Source organism: Mastigoproctus giganteus, chromosome 8 (assembly GCF_048544385.1).
Source record: "Mastigoproctus giganteus isolate SK-2022 chromosome 8, ASM4854438v1, whole genome shotgun sequence".
NCBI lineage: Eukaryota > Metazoa > Arthropoda > Arachnida > Uropygi > Thelyphonidae > Mastigoproctus > Mastigoproctus giganteus.
Genome location: NC_143582.1, coordinates 9762212 through 9784982, shown reverse-complemented (window position 1 = coordinate 9784982; position 22771 = coordinate 9762212). Strand labels below are relative to the sequence as shown.

The 22771-nt window shown below is 39.0% G+C and overlaps 1 protein-coding gene across 1 annotated transcript in view; it reads left to right on the top strand.

Moving 5' to 3' along the window:
- The first annotated feature begins 203 nt into the window (after positions 1-203).
- Positions 204-22771, top strand: part of LOC150081238 (E3 ubiquitin-protein ligase HACE1-like) — a 105564-nt gene continuing 82996 nt past the window's right edge. The window contains exons 1-2 of the mRNA XM_090378955.1: positions 204-342; positions 19291-19386. Coding sequence (XP_090235081.1) covers positions 19323-19386 — 64 coding nt within the window. The 5' untranslated portion in view covers positions 204-342; positions 19291-19322. The remainder of the gene's footprint in view (positions 343-19290; positions 19387-22771) is intronic.

The window sequence follows — 22771 nt, the reverse complement described above, 5'->3', positions numbered from 1 at the left end:
TAATTCGGCTTAAAGTTTACATTCTCGTGTGCATCATGGAAAAATTAAAGGAAGAAATTTTTTTTATTGGTTTATCAGCGTACACTGCAAATATCGTTACTTTTAATAAAGTTGGTTAATTTATAATATAACTTTGGGCCTTTATCTTACTGTTATTTGTATTGATTTTTCTTTGGGATCGTAAGGTGTCACATAGGCTTGACTGACTCATTCTTACAGTGAACTGCTGTGCAGTTTACAATAATGGATGACTCTAATATGGATGTTATGTTTTGTCCACTTTTATTACATGTTCTGCTATTTAGATAGAACGAAGAAGAAACGATGCTTATTACGTAACAGGTAATTATCAACACCTTTGTGTGCGTAAGTGTTACTGTATCATAGCTCGTTGAAATAGAAACGTCAAGTATGGTGCACAGCTAAAATGAACACGTGGCTACTGATAATGCACTGGAGAATGAAAGTACGATAAATAAGAATAGTAGTTGGCCTGCGTAGTGAAAGAATTATTATGTACAAGTGTTTTATTGCCTCCTTGAACAGCTTCAGGGTTACCATCAGTTCGTTTTACTGTTGCACACTTCACATTTGTGTGAGGTGTTGCATTGTTCATTGAGACAAAGAAAAATATTGCATGGGACATTTATACTAAACAATTATTCGTTATCTAAAATAAGTATTAAAATTACACAATTCTTTAATTATATTTCCCTGATGATTTGGCTCTCCTTAATAGTTCCTTGTTTTGCAGAATTTGCATATAAAATTCCATGCAGTTACAGTCTATGTGCCTTTTACATCTTAACATAGCTTCTACAGTGTTCACATCCAACTTATTTCATTCTTTTGTCCATTGAACGTTCATTAATGAGAAAACATGCTCAACATTAGCATTATGAGCCGATATACTGAATAAAGTTAATAACAACTCTGAGAATTGCTCTTCAATGCACCATTAAAAACCAAATCAATCAATTGTTCTTCAAATTTGATTTGTCGAAGCGCATAATGCCCCCTTTCATAGCATAACTTGCTTTTCCATTCTTCAGGATTATGTTGCAACTCTTGATCAACTTTTTTTAAATATTATCCACTGACAAAAAAGAGCATTGTTGTCAATTTTTATTCCCTTCTTCAACACTACACATGATGATTCCACTTGTTCTCATGCTGGAAGAGTATCCCTTGAAGAATTTGATTCTTTTACATGGATGTAATACATTTCAAAAGATAGTAATGGCAAGTGCTATAATAATTATCCACTTTAAGTTAGAATTTCTTTTCCTGTCAATAAGTAATGTTGTCCCTTTTAAGAACAGCCTTGACACAAAGGGATAAATTTTTTGTCAATTCTTTCTTTAACGCATTCAAGTTCCTTTAAGCAATGGAGTACTTCAATAACACTGTTTGCACTTCTTTCAGTTTGCATAATCCTATTACTAAAGATTGAAGACTATGAAAAAGAAATAAGTAGGCTTCATTCAAAGTTAAGAATTTTTGGGGCCTTTTCTTCACAATTAAAGTATGATTTCAGTGCTTCAATTAAACTGAGGATTCAACTGCATTTGCTAAAGTGAGTTAACGGGTTTTTGAATGCGAGAGAATTGAAGAATACTGAATGGCAACAAAATCACAAAAATCCTTTAATCGCTCAGTTCGAACAACATAAATGCTGTTTATGCTATGTTTATACTCTTAATAATAAATGGAGCTATTACATTTTTTATTATTGCAATAAATTTTGTCCTGGCACTTGAAAATTTGCTTGCAATTTTGGAATCAGAAAATACTCTTGGTAGCACTACATTCAAACAGTTGAAAGACTGTTGATGATATACAGTGTGCAAGGCCATTAAAACTTCTGCAGCGATTATTTTATCTTCATCTGAATTTCTCTTAATGAAAAAATTTGTTATTTTATCACTTTCTTTGGTACTAGTTGAGGAAATCATATAGTTCTTATGCTTAGCTGTTAGTATATGCTGGTTTATATCTGACTCCATTTTCGATATTGAATGAACAATTGCATACTGCACAAAGAGCTTCAAAAGGACTTTTTCCTCATTTAATAAATTTCCACTGTTCAGAAAATTCATCCCGAAATTTACACTTGCATTTTGGTTCAAATATACACAAATAAAACACAGATAATAGCAACCACCACAATAATTGAAAAGATTGAAGTTGATAATCTCACAGCCACATCAGTGTGTCTGTCACTCACAAGTCCAAACTTATAACTAACCGTAAACAGAGGTTGACCCGTTGAAAGGGTTGTGAACTAACAATAAATTGAAGTAGTGTTGTTGTTTAAGTGCTTTAATTGCCAATTACTGTGATTTAAAAATAGCTTTAACTGCCAAATTTTTGTAATTTATTAAAAAAAGGTGAATACAGGACAGTCAGTCACTACAGGATGCTGGACAAAATCATTAAATACAGGACATGTCCTGTATTCATTAAATACAGGATCATTATCATTAAATACAGGACATGTCCTGTATATAAAATCATTAAATACAGGACATGTCCTGTATATAACGCCTGGCAACCCTATTCGAAAATAACAATTTAATTATGAGAGTGAAATTTAATTTCTCCTGTCATTTTCAGTAAAGAAAATTATGTATTGTAATAATACATAATTATTTTTTATATTAAGATTATTTAAACAGAGATTCTCTCCTGAAGGGGATAATCAGCAAACTGCTACAGCTGTATGTGATGGTACATGTCCTGTATCTTTTGAGACCTGTATACTTTATCATCACAGAACTTGTGGGGGGTCAGTCTTCAGGGTGTTGTACATTTGGCAGATGTTAGTCAGAAAAAATCTGAATCATTGTTAAATTCTGTAGTGAGCTTCTTAGGGGGAATCCACCTGTCATTGCAAAGGACACGGGACAGCCTAGGACTCGCAACAAGATTGTGGACATTTGGGGCATCAAGGTGATCGGTGAGGAGCTGATAGAGGTTGTGTAGCTTTCCTGCCATGAGAAACTGATTCCAAGGGGTGCAACCAAGGTTTGTATACATTATAGAACACGAGATGGTGAAAGGATGGCCATTAAGATGGTTCAAACATCTTAAAATCCAGTACTCGATACCCATGAATTTTTTGATCCTTCAATACCTTTTAGAAGTATCAGTAGCAATAAACTACATTTAAGTTCATTGACTGTGGACAGAGCTGTAGTCAGTATAATCTTATGGGCAAAGTATTTCAGTGAACAGACAGTTTAGTTTTTATGGATCAGATGGTAATTTAGCTTATGTTAATTTCAGAAAAACTATTAGTAAAACTGAATCAAATGGCAGTGGCTCCAATTTTAATATAGTTCTATTACAAATTTATTACAATTACTATGACACCTTTGCATGTAATTTTATAATCTCACATCGTTTTCTTTTTCTTGTACTTCCTCCTGTACCATTAAATCTCTTCAAAGAACTGTTTGATCCATCTTTTTCTGGGATGCCTTCTGTTTTTTTTTCCAATAGGTTTGTAGTTCATTGCCAATTTTCGTAGTCTCTTCCTACCCATTTTTTTTTTTTTTGAGTGAAATTTATGAGTTTAAGGACAAAAGATGATAAATATGGTCGCCCCATATTTATAATGCAGTCACATGGTTCATGGTTGACTTAACAGAGTAACTGAAGGAAAATGTACAAAGAAAATAGTAAAAGAACTTGACTAAGCCAAACCAAAAATTAGATGTAATGGAAATATATAGAACATAAAAGGCTATGACAATACAAACCTCAAGTGTGGAAAAAAAAAAAAATGAATGAATGAAATGAAAGTGAGAGGTTAAATTTGGCCTTGTTGCCCTTGTGCCAATAAACTTCCATTAAAACCAACCAACCATCCTAAGAGGTTAAATTCATGATAGATAAAATCCAAAAGAAAAAAGAAGTAAATAATGTATAAAGTAGCAAGAAAAAGGTGCTAAAACTTTGTGAAGGAGAAAAGAGGTAGTAATATAGTTTCTTGTTACACATTTGTAATGGCTCACAAGAAATAAAAAGAAGAATATAGGAAAGTAAAAAGTAAAGGACATTTTGAAGAAATGGGCTTGCTTGGGCAGTTTGGAGATTCAAATGCCATTTGAATTCCCCTTCTGGATCTCAGAAATTTGATCAAGGACCTTGATCAAATTTCTGAGAGTATGAATCCAATTTAAAGTCAGTTATGAGAGAATAATAGCATATAAAATATATATATATATATACAGGGTGTTTCAAAAATGATGGTCAATAATTTAAAGGTGAAAAGTACATTTTCCATTTTTTCCATTTATTTGTACACACAATTCTTTACATTTTATATACAAGAACTTACAGAGAATATATATATACCATTTTATATACATTAGCATTATCATTCTCATTATACCTATATATATACTATATTATATATGAACACGTGTGTGTGTGTGTTTTACCTGTATCAAGGGTGGCTCCTAGGCCTTAGCCCATCTCCACCTTGCACGTCTGTGGTGGTGCAGAAACTCAGCAAGCTTTTTATCGCTTGTGTATGTCCACCTTGCCACCAGGGAGCAGCCAACACCCAGGCAGCCGCTGCCTGCCCCCAGGCACAAGCAGCCAAGCCTGGGTCTACTATTACCTTTAGTAGAAAAGGTAATAGTACAAACTAAAAATAAGCAAAATAGTCCCAGTTAACATCGGGCTGCAAATGAACCATTTTTGATATAATGCACATTTTCTGTTAAGATCCGCCACTGACTATGGGAGCACTAGTTTAGCAAAAAGCTGTGAATCCTTTGCTAAGGGTGGTTTTGTTAAACATAAGATAATACATTTTAAATTTTTGGTTTCAACACAGGATTTTACAGATGTTACATGTTACAGGATGTTCTTTCTAACACTCTTTCCTCAACATCACGTGTTATGCTTCTGGGCCTACCTGCTTGTACTCCATGTGTGAAGCGCCCATGTTCTCTAAGGCGTTGATGTACTCTGATGAATGTGTGCCTGTTGGGCTGCCTTCGGTGGGGAAATGCTTCGTGGTATAAACGTGCAGCCTTGAGTGCACTGCCGTTGGCTTTGAAACACCCTGTATATATATATGTATGTATCGTACATCACTTTTGAAACACTATGTATATATATATGTGTGTGTGTATATGCACCAACGTAGTCAAGGGTACAGTGAATATTACTCATGTACAAGCATTTTGAATTCATAAGTACAAGTTTTCTGCACTATAAGACTGCATCTATTTTACCTATCCACTAGCTGTATAATACATACAGAATATACAAACCCAGAAAATAAGATGGGATGAAATAAACTAACTGAACAACCTGCTGAGCTAGAAATATACATATATATGTATATGCATTGGTATTTATGGCCCCTAACCATAAGTGTATTATTTCTGTAGAAGTGGGTGTTCATGGGCCGATTATGCATGTTGTATTGGTTGGAAAATGCTGAATAACGCATGGGAAAATGTACACTCTCCATCTGAGGTTGGCTAACTATAACCTTGAATGAAGAGCAATTTAGAAATTTCTCCAGTCATTGACAGGAATTGGACCCAGCCCTCTTCAAAAACAAGTGGCAGATGGTGTTTTATCAAGTCAACTAGGCTGCCACAGAGGGCTGGGTGGATACTGCATTGGAAATAATATTTAGTGTTGCACTGTAAATATTACTTGCATCACAGTATTCAGACAACTCACAGCAAATGCATTACAGCAGGCATGTCAGGCTCATGAACTATGAGGGCATTAGCATTGGTAGTGGCATATGATGCAAGAAAGCAAGCTTATACAGTATCAGCCAAGAAAAAAAAATCCTTCCCATTTTACCTATCCACTCCCTTCAATAGTTTGTGTAGTTCATCCTTGAATTTAAGCTATCAATTTCACCAACAACAGATGGAAGTTTTTTCCAGCAATCAACCACTCGCTGGCTAAAGGCAAACTTCAACACATCTATTCTGCACCATCCTTCCTCAGCTAGAATTTATGCTCCTCGTGTGTAATCTGAGCAAGAGGAAGAATCCCATCAGCGCTGGGCTTTCTCAAACCATTCAAAGCCTTAAACACCTCAGTCAGATCACCTTGCAGGTGCCTAGTCTACAGGTGCTGCAATTTTCAGAACTGAAGCCTTTCTTGGTAAGAGCACCCCCTTTGTTCCCCTCATTGCTCTTGTTGCCCTTCTCTGTATTTTTCCAGCAGTTCAGCTCTACATACTTTCTAAAATGAGGCCTCCAGACCTGTATGCAGTACTCAAGATGTGGCCTGATTGTTGCCTTATACATAGTGGCATAGTGTTTGGGTTGGTGGCACCTCCATTGGTATCCCACAGCTGCGCCGTATACTCTGTGCAGTAAAACAGTACTCTGTGAAAGGCAAAAGTGTGAGTAGTTTGTTGTTTTATGAAGTGTAGTGTTGGGTTGTCATATGACTTTTTGCCACGGGACCCCTGATGGTACTCCGTGTTGCCCACCACTAACCTCTGGGAGGTAGCCAGGCAGTCCCAAAATCTCTGGCTGGTCTCTGCCAGGGTCACTTGAGCTTCCTGGCAGAGACCACAAAAAAAATAAAAAATTATACCATTGCCAAAAATTATGCAATTATACATTAAGGTGTAAGGTGTATTTAGTGTCAGACGGCACCAGGGGTTTCCCCCATCTCCGTGTTGCTTTCATTGTGGGTGTACCAGTTCACTGGGAAATGCCAGAGATTTAAAAGTGTGTGGGCTTTGTATCTGTGTGATGTCGTGTACCATTGTTCATCTGGTCGTTTAGCCGCTGGACCCCTGCTGAGGCCCAACGTTGCCCCACCTTCGCCCTGTGGAGGCAGACCAGGAACCCAGTAGTTTTAGTTTCACTGCCTTATACAATGCCCCATTGCCTTATACAATGGTATAATCACTTTCTTATCCCTGCTAGCAGAATTCCTGTATATCATTTTCAGAGAACCCCATATCTCACATTCATATATGTGGCCAATTTCTTTACATTGTTCCACCCTCAGCTATGTAGACAGCCCTAAGCATTATGCATCTCCCTTATTTGAGTTAAAATTGAATGTATCACAAAATTTTCACATTGACTTTTGAAATTATTTTCTGTATTTGGTTTCTTACGATGCTTTATGTATCTTCTCAGTATGTAACAATATTATTATAATTTTGTGTGTATTAAGAATGCTATTTGTGTCATATAATAATAATCTTAGATTTTCTTATTTAATTTGTATTAATTCTTATCTTATTATTTAATGTATAAAAATTAAACTGCATTGACCAATAAAAAAAAATTAAATTCTGTTTTGAAAAATGTATAATTAGTGGTAAGGAACTGTCATGACCATTTGGCCCAGAACCTTCAGAATTTTACCTGTTTTGGCCAATAGCAGAAAAGCCCATTCAGCACATTAGCATTAGTAGAAGCACGTGATGCAAGAAAGCAAGCTTATACAGCATCAGCCAAAAAAAAAAAAAAGTTCACCGATCCATTCATTCCAAATGTTTGTCTAGTTCTGCCTTGAATTTATTTAAGCTATCAACTTCCACAACCACAGATGGAAGTTTGTTCCTGCAATCAGCTACTTGCTGGCTAAAGGCAAACTTCTGCACAACTATTCTACAACTGCCTTTCCTCAGTTTCAATCTATGCTCCCTCAGGTTTGTAATCTGAGCAAGAGGAAGAATCCCATCAGCATTGAGCATGCTCAATCCATTCAAGGCCGTATACACCTCAATCAAATTGGCTCGCAGGTGCCTAATCTCCAGACACTGTAATTTGCAAAACTTGAGCTTTTCTCCTTAAGAGCACCCCTTTGTTCCCTTCACCAGTCTTGTTGCCTTTCTCTATACTCATTCTAGCAACTCTACATCCTTCCTAAAATGAGGCTTCCAGACCTGTATGCAGTACTCAAGGTGTGGTCTGATCATTGCCTTATACAAGGGGATAATCACCTCCTTATCCCTGCTTGCAAAATTCCTGTATATCATTGACAAGACTCCATGACCTGCTCTGGCAGCCCATCTGCACTGCTCAGAAAATTTCATATCTGATTGCACAATTACTCCTAAGTCTCTTTCATTCTCCACTACCGTGAGTGTAACACCACATAGTTGGTACATTTCTCTGGAGTTACTGCTACACATACGAAGTACTTTGCATTTGTCAACGTTAAACTTCAGTTGCCACCTCTCAGCCCATCTGCCTAATTTTTCTATATCCTGCTGCATACTGTCTTTAATGTCATTAACAACCCTGCCAACCTTTGTATCATCTGCAAACTTTGACATTAAACTTAACATACCTTCATCAATATCACTGATAAATATAGAAAACAACAATGGGCCCAACACTGAACCCTGTGGGACACCACTAATAACATTAGTCCACATAGAGCAGTACCCATTGATTACCACTCTCTGTCTTCTCCCACTCAACCATCCTTTTATCCATTGTAGCAATTTGCCCTTAATGCCATACTGCTCCAATTTCTACAGTAGTCTTCCTTGTGCAACAGTATCAAAAGCTTTCCCATATATGCAAGACATTCTGAATTTGAGGTATTGCTCAAAACATCAAAGGCAGATATTGTTGGGATATCAGAGACGTGGTGTCACACAGATATAAGTAATGCGGAACTGGAATTTGGGGAATACAATGTGTATAGAAAGGATAGACAGGACAGGAGGGGAGGAGGGGTTATGCTATTAATTAAGAAACACATAAAGTCCAAGGAAGTGAAGCCAGTCGACATCGATGGACAGGGCAGCGTCGAGTCAGTTTGGTGTGACATAAGCATAGGGAAATCAAAATTGAGGGTAGGAGTGTGCTATAGGCCTAATGACTCTGATGAGTATAATAAGATATTGTACATGGAAATAGAGTGGGCCAGTAAATCAGAGAGTCTTATAATGGGGGACTTTAATTTCCCAGATATTGACTGGAATTTGTGGTTTGGTCACTCGCACACTAGCAAGGCTTTTGTGGATTTATTGGATGATTGTTTTCTACATCAGCATGTTCGTGAGGCAACAAGAGGGAGCAATACTCTTGATCTGATTATCAGTAGTGATTCCTCATGCATTAAGAACCTGCAGATAAATGAACCACTAGGTGGCAGTGATCACAGTGTGTTGAAGTGGGATTTACTCAAGGAGGTAACTACCATCAGAGGTAAAGGGAAGGGTTTTTGTTTTCGTAAAGGCGACTATGATGGTCTGAGACAGTATTTAAATTCTATACAGTGGGACCAACTGATGATGTTACCAACAGCAAACTCAAAATGGGAAGCATTCAAGGAACTAATCTTGGAGGCTACCAGGCTTTACATACCAACTAAGAAATATTGTTCAAGGTTTAGGCCTAAATGGTTGTCAGATGAACTAATGAGACATGTGGCAGAGAAGAAAAATGCATGGGATACATACAAATTAATGGGTGACATGGAAGCCTATGATAGATATAAGTTGGTCTGTAACCAAGTCACAAAGGAGATTAGGCAGGCAAAGGCAGACTATGAAAAATCCTTGGCAAAGGATGCAAAGAAAAACAGAAAAGAGTTCTTTACATACTTGAACTCGAAAAGGAAAGGGATGAATCAGATTGGTCTACTGGATATTGATGGTTCAACAGTTGAGGATCCTGCTCAGGTGGCTAACAATCTAAACGAGTATTTTGCATCTACATTCACGCATGAGGAGTTATTCAGGAAGGAGAATGATGTAGGTAAAGTAAACATTGGCAGTGAGCTGGATGATTTTGTAATAACTGAGAGGAAAGTGGAGGAGAGATTGTTGGGGATAAACATAAAAAAGGCACCTGGGGTGGATGGGATCTATCCAGTTATATTAAAGGAGGCAGCAAAGGAAGTAAGCAAACCCTTAGCCATAATTATGAGAGCTTCCTTGGACTCAGGGGAGGTACCTATGGACTGGAGATGTGCAAATGTGACCCCAATTCACAAAGGAGGTTCAAAGGCTGACACAAGTAATTATAGACCTGTTAGTTTAACTTCTGTTCCAGGTAAATTAATGGAGGCACTGGTTAAAGAAGCACTGCAGGATCATCTAGACAAGAATTCAGTTATAGCTCAGACGCAGCATGGTTTTGTTAAGAGCAGGTCTTGCCTGACCAATTTGATTGGATACTATGATGTAGTCACAAAAGAACTGGATGCAGGGAATAACTTTGATATTATATATTTGGATCTTAGAAAGGCTTTTGATACTGTTGCACATGGAAGACTGCTGTACAAATTGGAGCAGTGTGGCATTGGAGGCAAATTGCTGCTATGGATAAGGGGATGGTTGAGTGGCAGAAGACAGAGAGTGGTAATCAATGGACACTGCTCAACGTGGACTAATGTTATTAATGGAGTTCCTCAAGGTTCAGTGTTGGGTCCGTTGTTGTTTTCGGTGTTTATGAATGATATTGATGATGGGATATCAAGTTTAATGTCCAAGTTTGCAGATGATACAAAGGTTGGCAGGGTCGTTAAGGACAATACTGACGCTATGCTGCTGCAACAGGATCTGGACAGGTTGAACAGATGGGCTGAGAGGTGGCAAATGAGGTTTAACATCGACAAATGTAAAGTGCTGCATATGGGAAACAGTAACCCCAGAGCAACATATCAACTCTGCGGTACTACACTGACAGTGGTGGAGAATGAAAAGGACCTGGGGGTAATTGTGCAGGCAGATATGAAGTTCTCTGAGCAGTGCAGACGAGCTGCAAGAGTAGCTCATGGTGTCTTGTCAATGATATACAGGAATTTTTCTAGCAGGGATAAGGAGGTGATTATTCCCTTGTATAAGGCAATGGTAAGGCCACATCTTGAGTACTGTATACAGGTCTGGAGGCCTCATTTCAAGAAGGATGTAGAGCTGCTGGAACGGGTACAGAGAAGGGCAACAAGATTAGTAAATGGAACAAAGGGTTGCTCTTACGAAGAAAGGCTTAAGTTTTGCAAATTACAGAGTCTGGAGACTAGGCACCGGCGAGGTGATCTGATAGAGGTGTATAAGGCTTTGAATGGTTTGAGCATGCTCAATGCCAATGGGATTCTTCATCTTTCTCAGAATAATCACCTCAGAGGGCATAAATTCAAATTGAGGAAGGACGGATGTCGGATAGATGTGCGGAAATTTGCCTTTGGCCAGCGGGTGGTTGGTTGGTGGAACCGACTTCCATCACTGGTTGTTGAAGTTGATAGCCTAAACAAATTTAAAGCTCAACTGGACAGGTATTTCGAACGAACGGAGGGGTGAAATGGGAGTGGGTTTTTTTTTTTTTTTTTTTTGTTTTTTTTGGCTGATGCTGAATAAGCTTGCTTTCTTGCATCATATGCCTCTGCTAATGCTAATGCTAAAATGGCAGTTAAGTTCTATATCGATGAATGTAAGGTACTGCATATTGGTAACAATAATCTGTGATTAACATACTATTTGCAAAAAGATCTGGGGTAATTGTACAATTCAACATGAAGTTCTGTGTGCAGTGCAAATAGGCTGCTAGAGCAGTTCATGGGATTCTGTTAGTGATATATAAAATAGTTTTACCAGTAGGGACAAATCGGTAATTATCCCACTGAATAAGGCAATGGTTAGTACACATATAGAATACTGCAAAAAAAGCTTGGAAAACTCATTTTGAGAAGGGCATAGATCTGTTGAAAAGGGTGTAGAGAAAAGCAACCAAATTAGTTACAAGAATAAAAGGATATTCTTACCAAAAAAGAGACTACGGCTGAGTAAATTGCCTTGAAACTAGGCATCTGTGTGGTGACATAATTGAAGTGAATAAGGCTTTAAAAGGGGTAAGTGAACTAAATGTGCAGATGATATCTTTGCCCTTTCTCCAACGACATACACAATGGAACATAAATTTAAATTGGAAATGGATAGGTATACAGAATAGTTGCATCTGGAGACTAGGCACCTGCATGAAGGTGATCTGATTGAGGTGTTTAAGGCTTTGGATGGTTTGAGCAAGCTCAATGTTGCTGTGATTCTTCCTCTTGCTCAGATTGCACACCTAATGGGGCATAAATTCGAATTGAGGAAAGATAGTTGTAGAATAGATGTGCAGAAATTTTCCTTTAGCCAATGTATGGTTGATTGCTGGAACAAACTTCCATCTGTGGTTGTGGAAGTTGATGGCTTAAATAAATTTAAGAAAGAACTAGACAAACTATTGGAAGGAATGGATAGGTGAAATGGGAAGGTTTTTTTTTTTTTTTTTTTGGCTAATGCTTTTTAACTTGCTTTCTTGCATCATATGCCATTACTAATACTAATGCTAATTTGGAAGAACAGATTATGATACATTTACATTTAGCCAGAACATAATTGATTGTTGACATAAACTTACACCTGCTGTTGCAGAAGTAGGTAATTTGAATAAATTTAAATGAGGTCTGGACAAATTATTAGATGGAATGGGAAAATTATGTGAATAATTTAATTTTTTTTGGCTAATGCTGTGTAAGCTTTGTTTCCTTTTTTTTTTTTTTTTATGTGAACCCCAAACACGAGAGGTATTAGAACCTATAGTACTTAGTACCGTGCTTGGGTTTGAGGTTAAGAAGACAAAAGAAGATATTTGTTGATATTGGACTTGAACTTCTGTAGATTGTAATTTTCAGGAAATACGTATGAAGGAAGGTTGTTCCAGAAAACGGCAGTTGAATGAATAAAGGAGGAAGATGAAAAGATGGTTCTGTGGGTTTGAAGTTGGACAGTAAATGGATGTTGGCTAGTGGCGGCATGTGTTCGGACTGTTTTGAAAGAGAGAGCAGGAATTATAGAAGCCAATTCAGAAGAACAGTGCCCATGGAAGTATCTGTAAAAGAGGCATGCAGCAGAAACAGTGCGTCCATGAGAAAGCGAGTGGAGAGACTCTGTTAGAGATGAATCATTAATTAACCTAACTGCCCTCTTCTGAATGGAATCAAGAAGCCTTAGAAAGGTTTTGGGGCACCACCCCAGATGTGGGAACAATATTCCATGGCAGGGCGGATTTGCGATTTATACAGAGTGAGCAGCTGTTTGGAAGAAAAATAACGCCGAGAGCGAAAGAGAAAACCAAGTTTTTTAGATGCAGAGGAAGCAATATTTGTAATGTGCTTGTGCCAAGAGAGACTAGAAGTCAGGGTAATCCCCAAAAGAGATATATCATTTTGCCTAGAAATCGGAGTGTCACTAAAGATAAGCATAGGAGCAGAAGAATCCTTTTTGTGAGATATAAGACAAGACTGAGTTTTAGAAGGGTTGAAACAAACTAATACGTCTTTGCCCCACTGGAGAATTACCTGAAGATCGGCATTTAAGGAATTGGTAGCAGATTTTCGAGAAGTTGAAGCTGATTGGGCAGGACAAGGTTTCTCAAAATGGAAAGTTGAATGCAATGTGCTATCATTGGCAAAACTATGGATATGATTTCCAGTCAATGGAAGAAGGTCATTGATATGCAAGAGGAAAAGAGTGGGGGAAAGAACTGAACCTTGGGGGACACCAGCATTAGTGGACAAGTTAGAAGACAGAGAGCCATCTACCATCACCCTCAGTGAGCGATCAGAGAGAAAACTGGATAACCAATTACTAAAAACAGTTGGCAAACCATAAGATGGAAGCTTGTTTAGAAGACCTTTATGCCAAACATGATCAAAAGCCTTTGAGATGTCAAGAGCAACTACTTGTGTTTCACCGAACCTTTCCGTTGAATTAGTCCATAAATGGGTAACATAAGCCAGAATATTGCTTCTACAGGGATGGGATACACTTAAATAGAAAGGGTGCAAGAATATTTGCTGATGCTATCGAGGCAGTGTTAGGTGGGTCGGAAAACTGCTAGCTTGGGGGGAGACAAAGACCAATAGATTTACAGTAGCCACTGGCAGAGGTGAAAGAGATTCTTGCACTGCTTCTATTAGAATGAGCAGAAGCCTGAAAAACAAGATGCATGGTATTTCAGAGACTGCTGGGAGCCATTGCGGTACAAGTAAACACATGGGTTGTGTTAGGTTAGCTAAGAATAGAAACAGGTGCAGGTATACTTGCGTGTACACCAATGCTAGGAGTTTAGTAAATAAATTTGATGAATTTGAGGTATTGCTCAAAACATCGAAGGCAGATATTGTTGGGATATCAGAGACGTGGTGTCACACAGATATAAGGGATGCAGAACTGCAATTTGGGAAGTACAACGTCTACAGAAAGGATAGACAGGATAGGAAGGGGGGAGGGGTTATGCTATTAGTTAAGAAACACATAAAAACCAAGGAAGTGAAGCCAGTCGACATCGCTGGACAGTGCAGTGTGGAGTCAGTTTGGTGTGACATAAACATTGGGAGATCAAAATTGAGAGTAGGAGTGTGCTATAGGCCTAATGACTCTGATGAGTATAATAAGGAACTGTACAGGGAAATAGAGTGGGCCAGTAAATCAGAGTGTCTTATAATGGGAGATTTTAATTTCCCAGATATTGACTGGAATTTGGGGGCTGGTTACTCACACACTAGCAGGGCTTTTGTGGATTTATTGGATGATTGTTTTCTACATCAGCATGTTTGGGAGGCAACTAGAGGGACTAATACTCTTGATTTGATTATCAGTAGTGATTCTTCATGCATTAAGAATCTGCAGATAAAGGAACCACTAGGTGGCAGTGATCAGTGTGCTGAAGTGGGATTTACTCAAAGAGGTAACTACCATCAGGGGTAAAGGGAAGGGTTATTGCTTTCGTAAAGGCGACTACGATGGTCTGAGACAGTATTTAAAATCTATACAGTGGGACCAACTGATGATGTTACCAACAGCAAATTCAAAATGGGAAGCATTCAAAGAACTTATCTTGGAAGCTACAAGGCTTTACATACCAACTAAGAAATATTGTTCAAGGTTTAGGCCAAAATGGATGTCAGATGAACTAATGAGGCATATGGCAGAGAAGAAAAATGCATGGGATACAGACAAATTAACACATGACACAGAAGCCTATGATAGATACAAGTTGATATGCAACCAAGTTACAAAGGAGGTTAGGCAGGCGAAGGCAGATTACGAGAAATCCTTGGCAAGGGATGCAAAGAAAAACAGCAAAGAGTTCTTTACTTATGTAAACTCTAGAAGGAAGGGGATGAATCAGATTGGTCCACTTGATATTGATGGGTCAAGTGTTGATGATCCTGCTCAGGTAGCTAACAAACTAAATGAATATTTTGCATCGACATTCACACATGAGGAGTTATTCAGCGAGGGGAATGCCAGAGGTGTATTCAACTCTAGCAGTAAGCTACAGAATCTTGAAATAACTGGGAGTAAAGTGGAGGAGAAACTGTTGAAGATAAACACAAGGAAGGCACCCGGGGTGGATGGGATCTATCCAGTTATATTAAAGGAGGCAGCAAAGGAAGTAAGCAAACCCTTAGCCATAATTATGAGAGCTTCCTTGGACTCAGGGGAGGTACCCATAGACTGGAAAGTGCAAATGTGACCCCAATTCACAAAGGAGGATCAAAGGCTGACACAAGTAATTATAGACCTGTGAGCTTAACTTCTGTTCCAGGAAAATTAATGGAGGCACTGGTTAAAGAAGCACTGCAGGATCATTTAGACAAGACTTCAGTTATAGCTCAGACACAGCATGGTTTTGTTAAGGGGAAGTCTTGCCTGACCAACTTGATTGGATACTATGATGCAGTCACAAAAGAACTGGATGCAGGGAATAACTTTGATATTATATACTTGGATCTTAGAAAGGCTTTTGATACTGTTGCACATGGCAGACTGCTACACAAATTGGAGCAGTGTGACATTGGAGGCAAATTGCTGCTATGGATAAAGGGGTGGTTGGGGGGAGAAGACAGAGAGTGGTAATCAATGGACACTGCTCATCGTGGACTGATGTTATTAGTGGAGTCCCTCAGGGCTCAGTGTTGGGTCCATTATTGTTTTCTGTATTTATAAATGATATTGATGATGGTATATCGGGCTTAATGTCCACGTTTGCAGACGATACAAAGGTTGGCAGGGTTGTCAAGGACACTACTGACACTATGCTGCTGCAACAGGATCTGGAAAGGTTGAGCAGATGGGCTGAGAGGTGGCAAATGAAGTTTAACATTGACAAATGTAAAGTACTACACATGGGAAACAGCAACCCCAGAGCAACGTATCAACTCTGTGGTACTACACTGACAGTGGTAGAGAATGAAAGGGACTTGGGGGTGGTTGTGCAGGCAGATATGAAGTTCTCTGAGCAGTGCAGATGGGCTGCAAGAGTAGCTCATGGAGTATTGTCAATGATATACAGGAATTTTTCCAGCAGGGATAAGGAGGTGATTATTCCATTGTATAAGGCGATGGTCAGGCCACACCTAGAGTACTGTATACAGGTCTGGAGGCCTCATTTCAAAAAGGATGTAGAGCTGCTGGAACGAGTACAGAGAAGGGCAACAAGATTAGTGAATGGAACAAAGGGGTGCTCTTACGAAGAAAGGCTTAAGTTTTGCAAATTACAGTGTCTGGAGACTAGGCACCAGCGAGGTGATCTGATAGAGGTGTATAAAGCCTTGAATGGTTTAAGCATGCTCAATGCTGATGGGATTCTTCCTCTAGCTCAGAAAAATCACCTGAGAGGGCATAAATTCAAATTGAGGAAAGACAGATGTAGGATAGACGTGCGGAAATTTGCCTTTAGCCAGCGGGTGGTTGGTTGGTGGAACAGACTTCCATCTCTTGTGGTGGAGGTTGATAGCCTAAATAAGTTTAAGGCTCAGCTGGACAGGTATTTTGAACGAACAGAGGGGTGAAGTGGGTTTTTTTTTTTTTTTTTTTTGGCTGATGCTGCATAAGCTTGCTTTCTTGCATCAAATGCCTCTACTAATGCTAATGCTAATGCGTCCATTGGATCGACACTGACGGAATCCATACTGGTGATCGTTGATCAGACGGTAGGTTTATAGGTAGTTTAAGAGTTGGCAGTTAATTGATTTCTCCATTACTTTAGAAAGAGTAGAAGTAATTGCAATGGGACGATAATTGGATGGGAGGTATTTGTCACCGTTTTTAGGAATTGGCTGGATATGAGCAAATTTCCAAGCAAAAGGAAAAACACTTTTGGAATAAGAAAGTGAAAAAAAGGCAGCAAAGTACAGGAGTTAGTTCAGAGCACAGGTTTTGAGAACAAGTGGAGAAATACCATCGGGACCTGGAGCTTTCTTAGCATCAAGATTCATCAAAATCCTTCTGATATCCTTTTGATGGAAGACCACAGGAGGCATTGAATGGAGCGTGTTGGGAATGGTGGGAGATGTTTTACCAAGATCATTAATACATGAGCTGGAAGAAAAATGGGATGCTAGCAGGTCAGCTTTATCCTTGGCTGAAGTGGCAACAGAACCATCTGGTTTGGACAGAGGTGGGAGCAGAGATGGGCAAAAGTTGTGGCCAATAGCTTTGGCAAGAGACCAGAATGCTCGGCTACCATTAGGGCAAGAAGCAAGTTTTCTAGTCTTAGCCTGTTCAAACTCTAGTTTGGACTGATTAATAACTGCTTTACAACTGTTGCGAGCTTTGGTGTAGGCAGAAAATGAAACTGAAGAATTAGAAACAAGCCAATTACGATATGCAACATTCTTCTCTTTGACAGCCTTAGCACATTTATTGGAAAACCAAGGTTTAGATAAAGGACGAGATTTTAAAGTGGAGTGTGGGATAAGGGATTCCATTCCTGCAAGAATAATTTCACTGACATGATCTGAGCAAACGTTGACATCAGAAGTTTTGAAACAGTAATCCGACCAAGGAAAAGGAGAAAAGAAGTCTCGCAGGTCATCCCATTTTGCATTCTTGTAATGCCAAGCAACACGTGGTTGGGAATAGCCATGAGATAAAGGTTCCATTGGAGAAGAGACAGTCACCAAGTTGTGATCTGAAGTGCCTAAAGGACCTCTCACTTCCACCGTGTACTTAGAAGGGTTGTTTGTGAGAAAAAGATCAAGTGTATTGGCTGTATGATTAGGATTGTCCGGTATTCATTGTAGGTAAATGAACAATCTGTGCTAGGTCATTAGTAATTGCAAAAGCCTCAGCATCTCGACCTGCTGGGTCGGTGTGACTAGAAAACGGAAGCCAGCTGGAGATGTGAACATTAAAATCACCAAGGAAAATTACTTCACTGTTAGGAAAGTTGGACTGGAGAAAGTCAAGTTGCAAAGAGAGGAAGTCAAAGAGCTCCAAGTGATTAGTGGAGTTGGGAGAACGGTAGAGACAACAGATGAATTTGACACAATGAGGTAGAGAGATTTTAAGCCAGAGAAGATCAAAGAGAGGAGATTCCAAATTGCCAAGTCTCTGACAGGGAATATCAGAACGGACATATGCACAAGTACCACCTTAGAAGCAAAAGGTCATACTTGTGCATATACAGTGAATAATTTGGGCATCTGAGATGAACAGTAGTTGAATCAACTGATAACTGAGATTCTGTCAGAAAAAGTACATGGGGTTTGGCAGACTGCAAGTGGAAATTCACATCGTTGAAATTAGAATTGAGACCACGTATATTTGTGAAATGAATTAGGAAGTCCTTGGGAGGTTTAGATCTTTTCGCAGATAAGCTTGCTCTATTAGTTTGACAATTCACGGTGTATTCAATAGTAAGAAAAAGTAGGTGGGACATGCTGTATGAAGTAATGAAATTTTTGGATATGGCGTACACGTGGTAAGAATATACCCAGATCCTTGACATAACGTGGCCTTGACAATGCTCCCCGCATACACACTACTCGGACTCCCTCCAGTCACTATCTGGCAGAGTAGAGGTAGCAAGATTATACACTAGCTGATCCGGAAGCTTCCTAGAGAGTTACCAATAGGTTCAGTCCAGTGTACTAACTAGCGGCCGGCCTGCGAACACCGTTTTAGAGCTGTACCCTCGAAATGTAAGGAATATTGGATCTCGCCACGACGTTCGTCATAACCTCAAAAGTCATCAATCATACTGCATGATGGAAGAGATAGGGAAGGGTTGACCTGAACTTAGCTCTAGAGACTAAACATGGGTTCCACCACTTCAAGCCTCCAATAAGCAAAGTGGTGGTATTTCACCAGTTGATGATTATAGACAAAAATTATAGACAAACTACAAGTAATGCACTAAATCTGATCAGCCATGATATAAAGTTATGGCTCTTGGTTATAAATTGACAGTTTAATTATTTTCATTAATTTCTATCCTACTGTATAATTCTGTTTTTTCCTTTTTTTTTTGTTTTGTTTAGTTTTATAGGAGCTTTCAAATAAATGGGCAAAAATGGAATTTTTGCAACAGATAAGTCGCTCATTGAGATTTGCGCGTACCATAGAGTTACCTGCAGGTAAGATGGGATTCATTCTGTACACCCATTATAAATAAATATTATTAAATATAATGAAACTTAAAAATAAATATGACAGATTACACTTCTTTGTATATTTTGAAAATTTGCACTTCTGCATGAAATAACTAATTACTCCTATTACCTAATATTTGCATTTGCAAATTCTCATGCATTTTCTAATTATATGTTAAAATAGGGTTATTTGATTTATTTAATTTTTTAAAACTAGATACATAAGTTAATTTTTTATGTTTGTGAAGTGCTCATCAACATATGTTGACATTTATATATAACATAGCTACAGTATTTAATACATTAAAAAATATCTTTATTACTTATGCAAAATTTAGTTTGATCCTGAGTAGATTTTATCTTTGTATATATTACTGTAAAAGTCCAAAATTAGTAAATCACAAGATTTATCAGTTTGCATTGGTGAAAGTTCATTTGGTAATAGCATTTGCAAATTCTCTTTCATTACCTGAGCGAAGTACTATTTGTTAAGTACTCAGAATAAAGTGAATGTTACCTGGACATCCTTGTGGGAATTGGAGATATATACTTCATGTGCCCTTGTTTGAAAAGTGAATGAACCATTAATGTTGAACATTTTTGAAATTATCATTGTTTCCCTTTTTTGTGCTATTACAAACAGTCGTTTTGGGGATAGGGTATATATATCCTAGTGATGGGCATAATTGAGAGTCATAAATGAAATAATCAATTATGTGTATATTTCAATTATGAAATCAAAAAAAAACAAAAAACACAAGAAAAACTTAAGAAGGAAGAAGAAAAAAAGGCAGTGGAGGGATTTGATCTAATGTTATCAAAAATAAACCTGAAGTGCTTTATTTCATGGACGATGTTTCTGTGCTCCTATATATATATATATATATATATACATTTTACATTAGCGACACTCCTTTGTGTAGGAATGAACTGGTCTGTGATGCTGGTGAAGGCTCAATGTCAGAACAGCTGATATAAGATTGTAGTTTGCATACATGGTGATCAGTTTTATTGTGAGAGGAATAATGAATCAGTGTCAAGGTCTTTTTGACTTTGAACGTGGAATGATCGTTGGGGATAAGACATGTAGGTATCAGTATCTTGACAACAGCCAAAATGGTTAAGAGCTTCCATTCTGTGGTATTACGAGTCTACTGTGACTGGCTCAGTAGTGGTCGAACCACCAGCCAAAAGTCATACATGGGAAAGCCAAGTGTGGTCAGTGCCCATGGTGAGCATCGCATGTCTCCTCTTGTAATACAGCAGCAACACATCACAGTGGCCCAGCTAACCACCTAGTACAGCACAAGAATAGCAAGACCAATATCCATATGAACTATGCACCAGACATTAGTTCGTATAGACTGTGGTAGTCGATGTCTGTCATAGGTACCCAGGCTTACTGCAAAGCACAAGACGCTGCATCTTGCATGGGCACGTCGGCAACACTGGACCACTGATATCTGGAAATCTGTCACTTGCTCTGATGAATCTTGTTTACAACTCTGTCATGCTGATGGGCATATCCACATTATCAAATTATCGAGAAAGCAACACAATGGCACCTGGATACACTATTGGTGTTTGGCATGCTGGAGGCAGTGACGTTATGGTTTGGGGACTGTTTTTGTAGCATGCCCTGCAAATGCTAATCACTATTAATCACTGGCTTGATGGGAATGCCTACCTTTCTATTGTCGCCAACCAAGAACACCCTTTCATGATGACAATGTATACAGACAACTCCATTGTTTATCAACAAGACAGCATGCCGTGTCACAATGCCCGGCAGGTTGCCGACTGGTTTCAGGAACATGAAAATGAATTCTCCATTCTCCATGGTTCTACCAACTCACCTAATCTCAACCCAGTTGCACATGTACCTACTGGAAAAGGACATTTGATGATACAACCGTCTATTTGACACATTGTGCAGTGCAATGCATTGCTATTGCTATCTGGCGCCTACGTAGCCAGGTGGGCAGGAGCAGCAGTGCGTAGCACACGCTTCTTGATTAGACCGGGGTTCGAGCCCGTGACCACCAAATACGGAGGATGCGGAAAGGTCAGGGATTGACCACCGCATATCTACGGAGCAATATGGCCTTAGTTGCTAATGCTACTAAAAAGCCAAATAACAAAACAAAGAAGTTGCTACCACAACACATCCTGTAACACCTTGTAGAGGCCAAGCCAAGATATATATGGACTGTTTTAGTAAAAGGTGGTCACATAAAGTATTAGGATGGTGTTGCTAATGCAAAGCTAACTGAGTATGTGTATATATTTTATGCGTATTACTAGTATATACGAGATGCCACCCAAATGTTCCCGAAATTTGAATGTTGCATGAGAACTATGTCTAGTACGGACTTGTGGTACTAGGTAACACTGCATGCATCCTTTGTGAATCAGTGTACCATATGGTGTCTGGCTGGATAGAGTCATTGAATATTTATGCACAGTTACTTGGCAGTGTGTTTCACGTAGTTTGTGATTGTTGCAATGGCTGATGTGAGAGAGCAACGTGCTTACATCAAGTTTTGTTTCTTTCTTAACAGTACAACAGCAGAAACCCATAAGAAGTTGAAACAAGCTTTTGGTGACAATGTTTTAGGCCAGACTCAGACTACTACTTGTTTAACCATTTTAAAAATGGTCGAATGTCGGTTGATGACGACGATCGCTCTGGGCGTCCATCATCGAGCACCACCCTGGAAAATGTCACAAAAGTTTGGGTGGCTATCCCTAAGACCGCAGGTGGATCATCCACGACATTTGTGGCATTGTAGGACTATCGTACTGCACATGTCAGTGGATTTATCAAACAAGTTGAACATAAGGATTGCGGCCAAGTTCGTGCCATGGTTACTGAGTGAAGACCAAAGGCAGCATTCCGTGGAAGTTAGCAGAGATCTTTAAGAATGGGCTAGGAGTGATTAAAACTTCCTTTCTACGGTCGTCGCTGGTGACGAGAGTTGGGTATATGGGTATGACCCAGAAACCAGGCAACAATCATCTCAGTGGAAGAGCCCATTTTTGCGCCGACCGAAGAGAGCCCGATAAGTGAGGAGCAATGTGAAGTCCATGCTGATCTGTTTTTTGGATATTGACAGTACTATCTATAAGGAATTCATCCCTACTGGCCAGACCATCAATGCAAAGTTCTACTACAACGTCCTGAGGCGGTTAAGGGAAGCCGTCAGGAGGAAACATCCAGAGAAGTGGCACACAAAGAACTGGGTCCTTTATCACGACAACATGCTGGCCCATACATCTCTCGCTGTGGTGCAGTTTTTGGCATCCAACAACATGACAATTGCCCCCACCCCCTTATTCACCAGACTTAGCACCCTGCGACTTCTTCCTC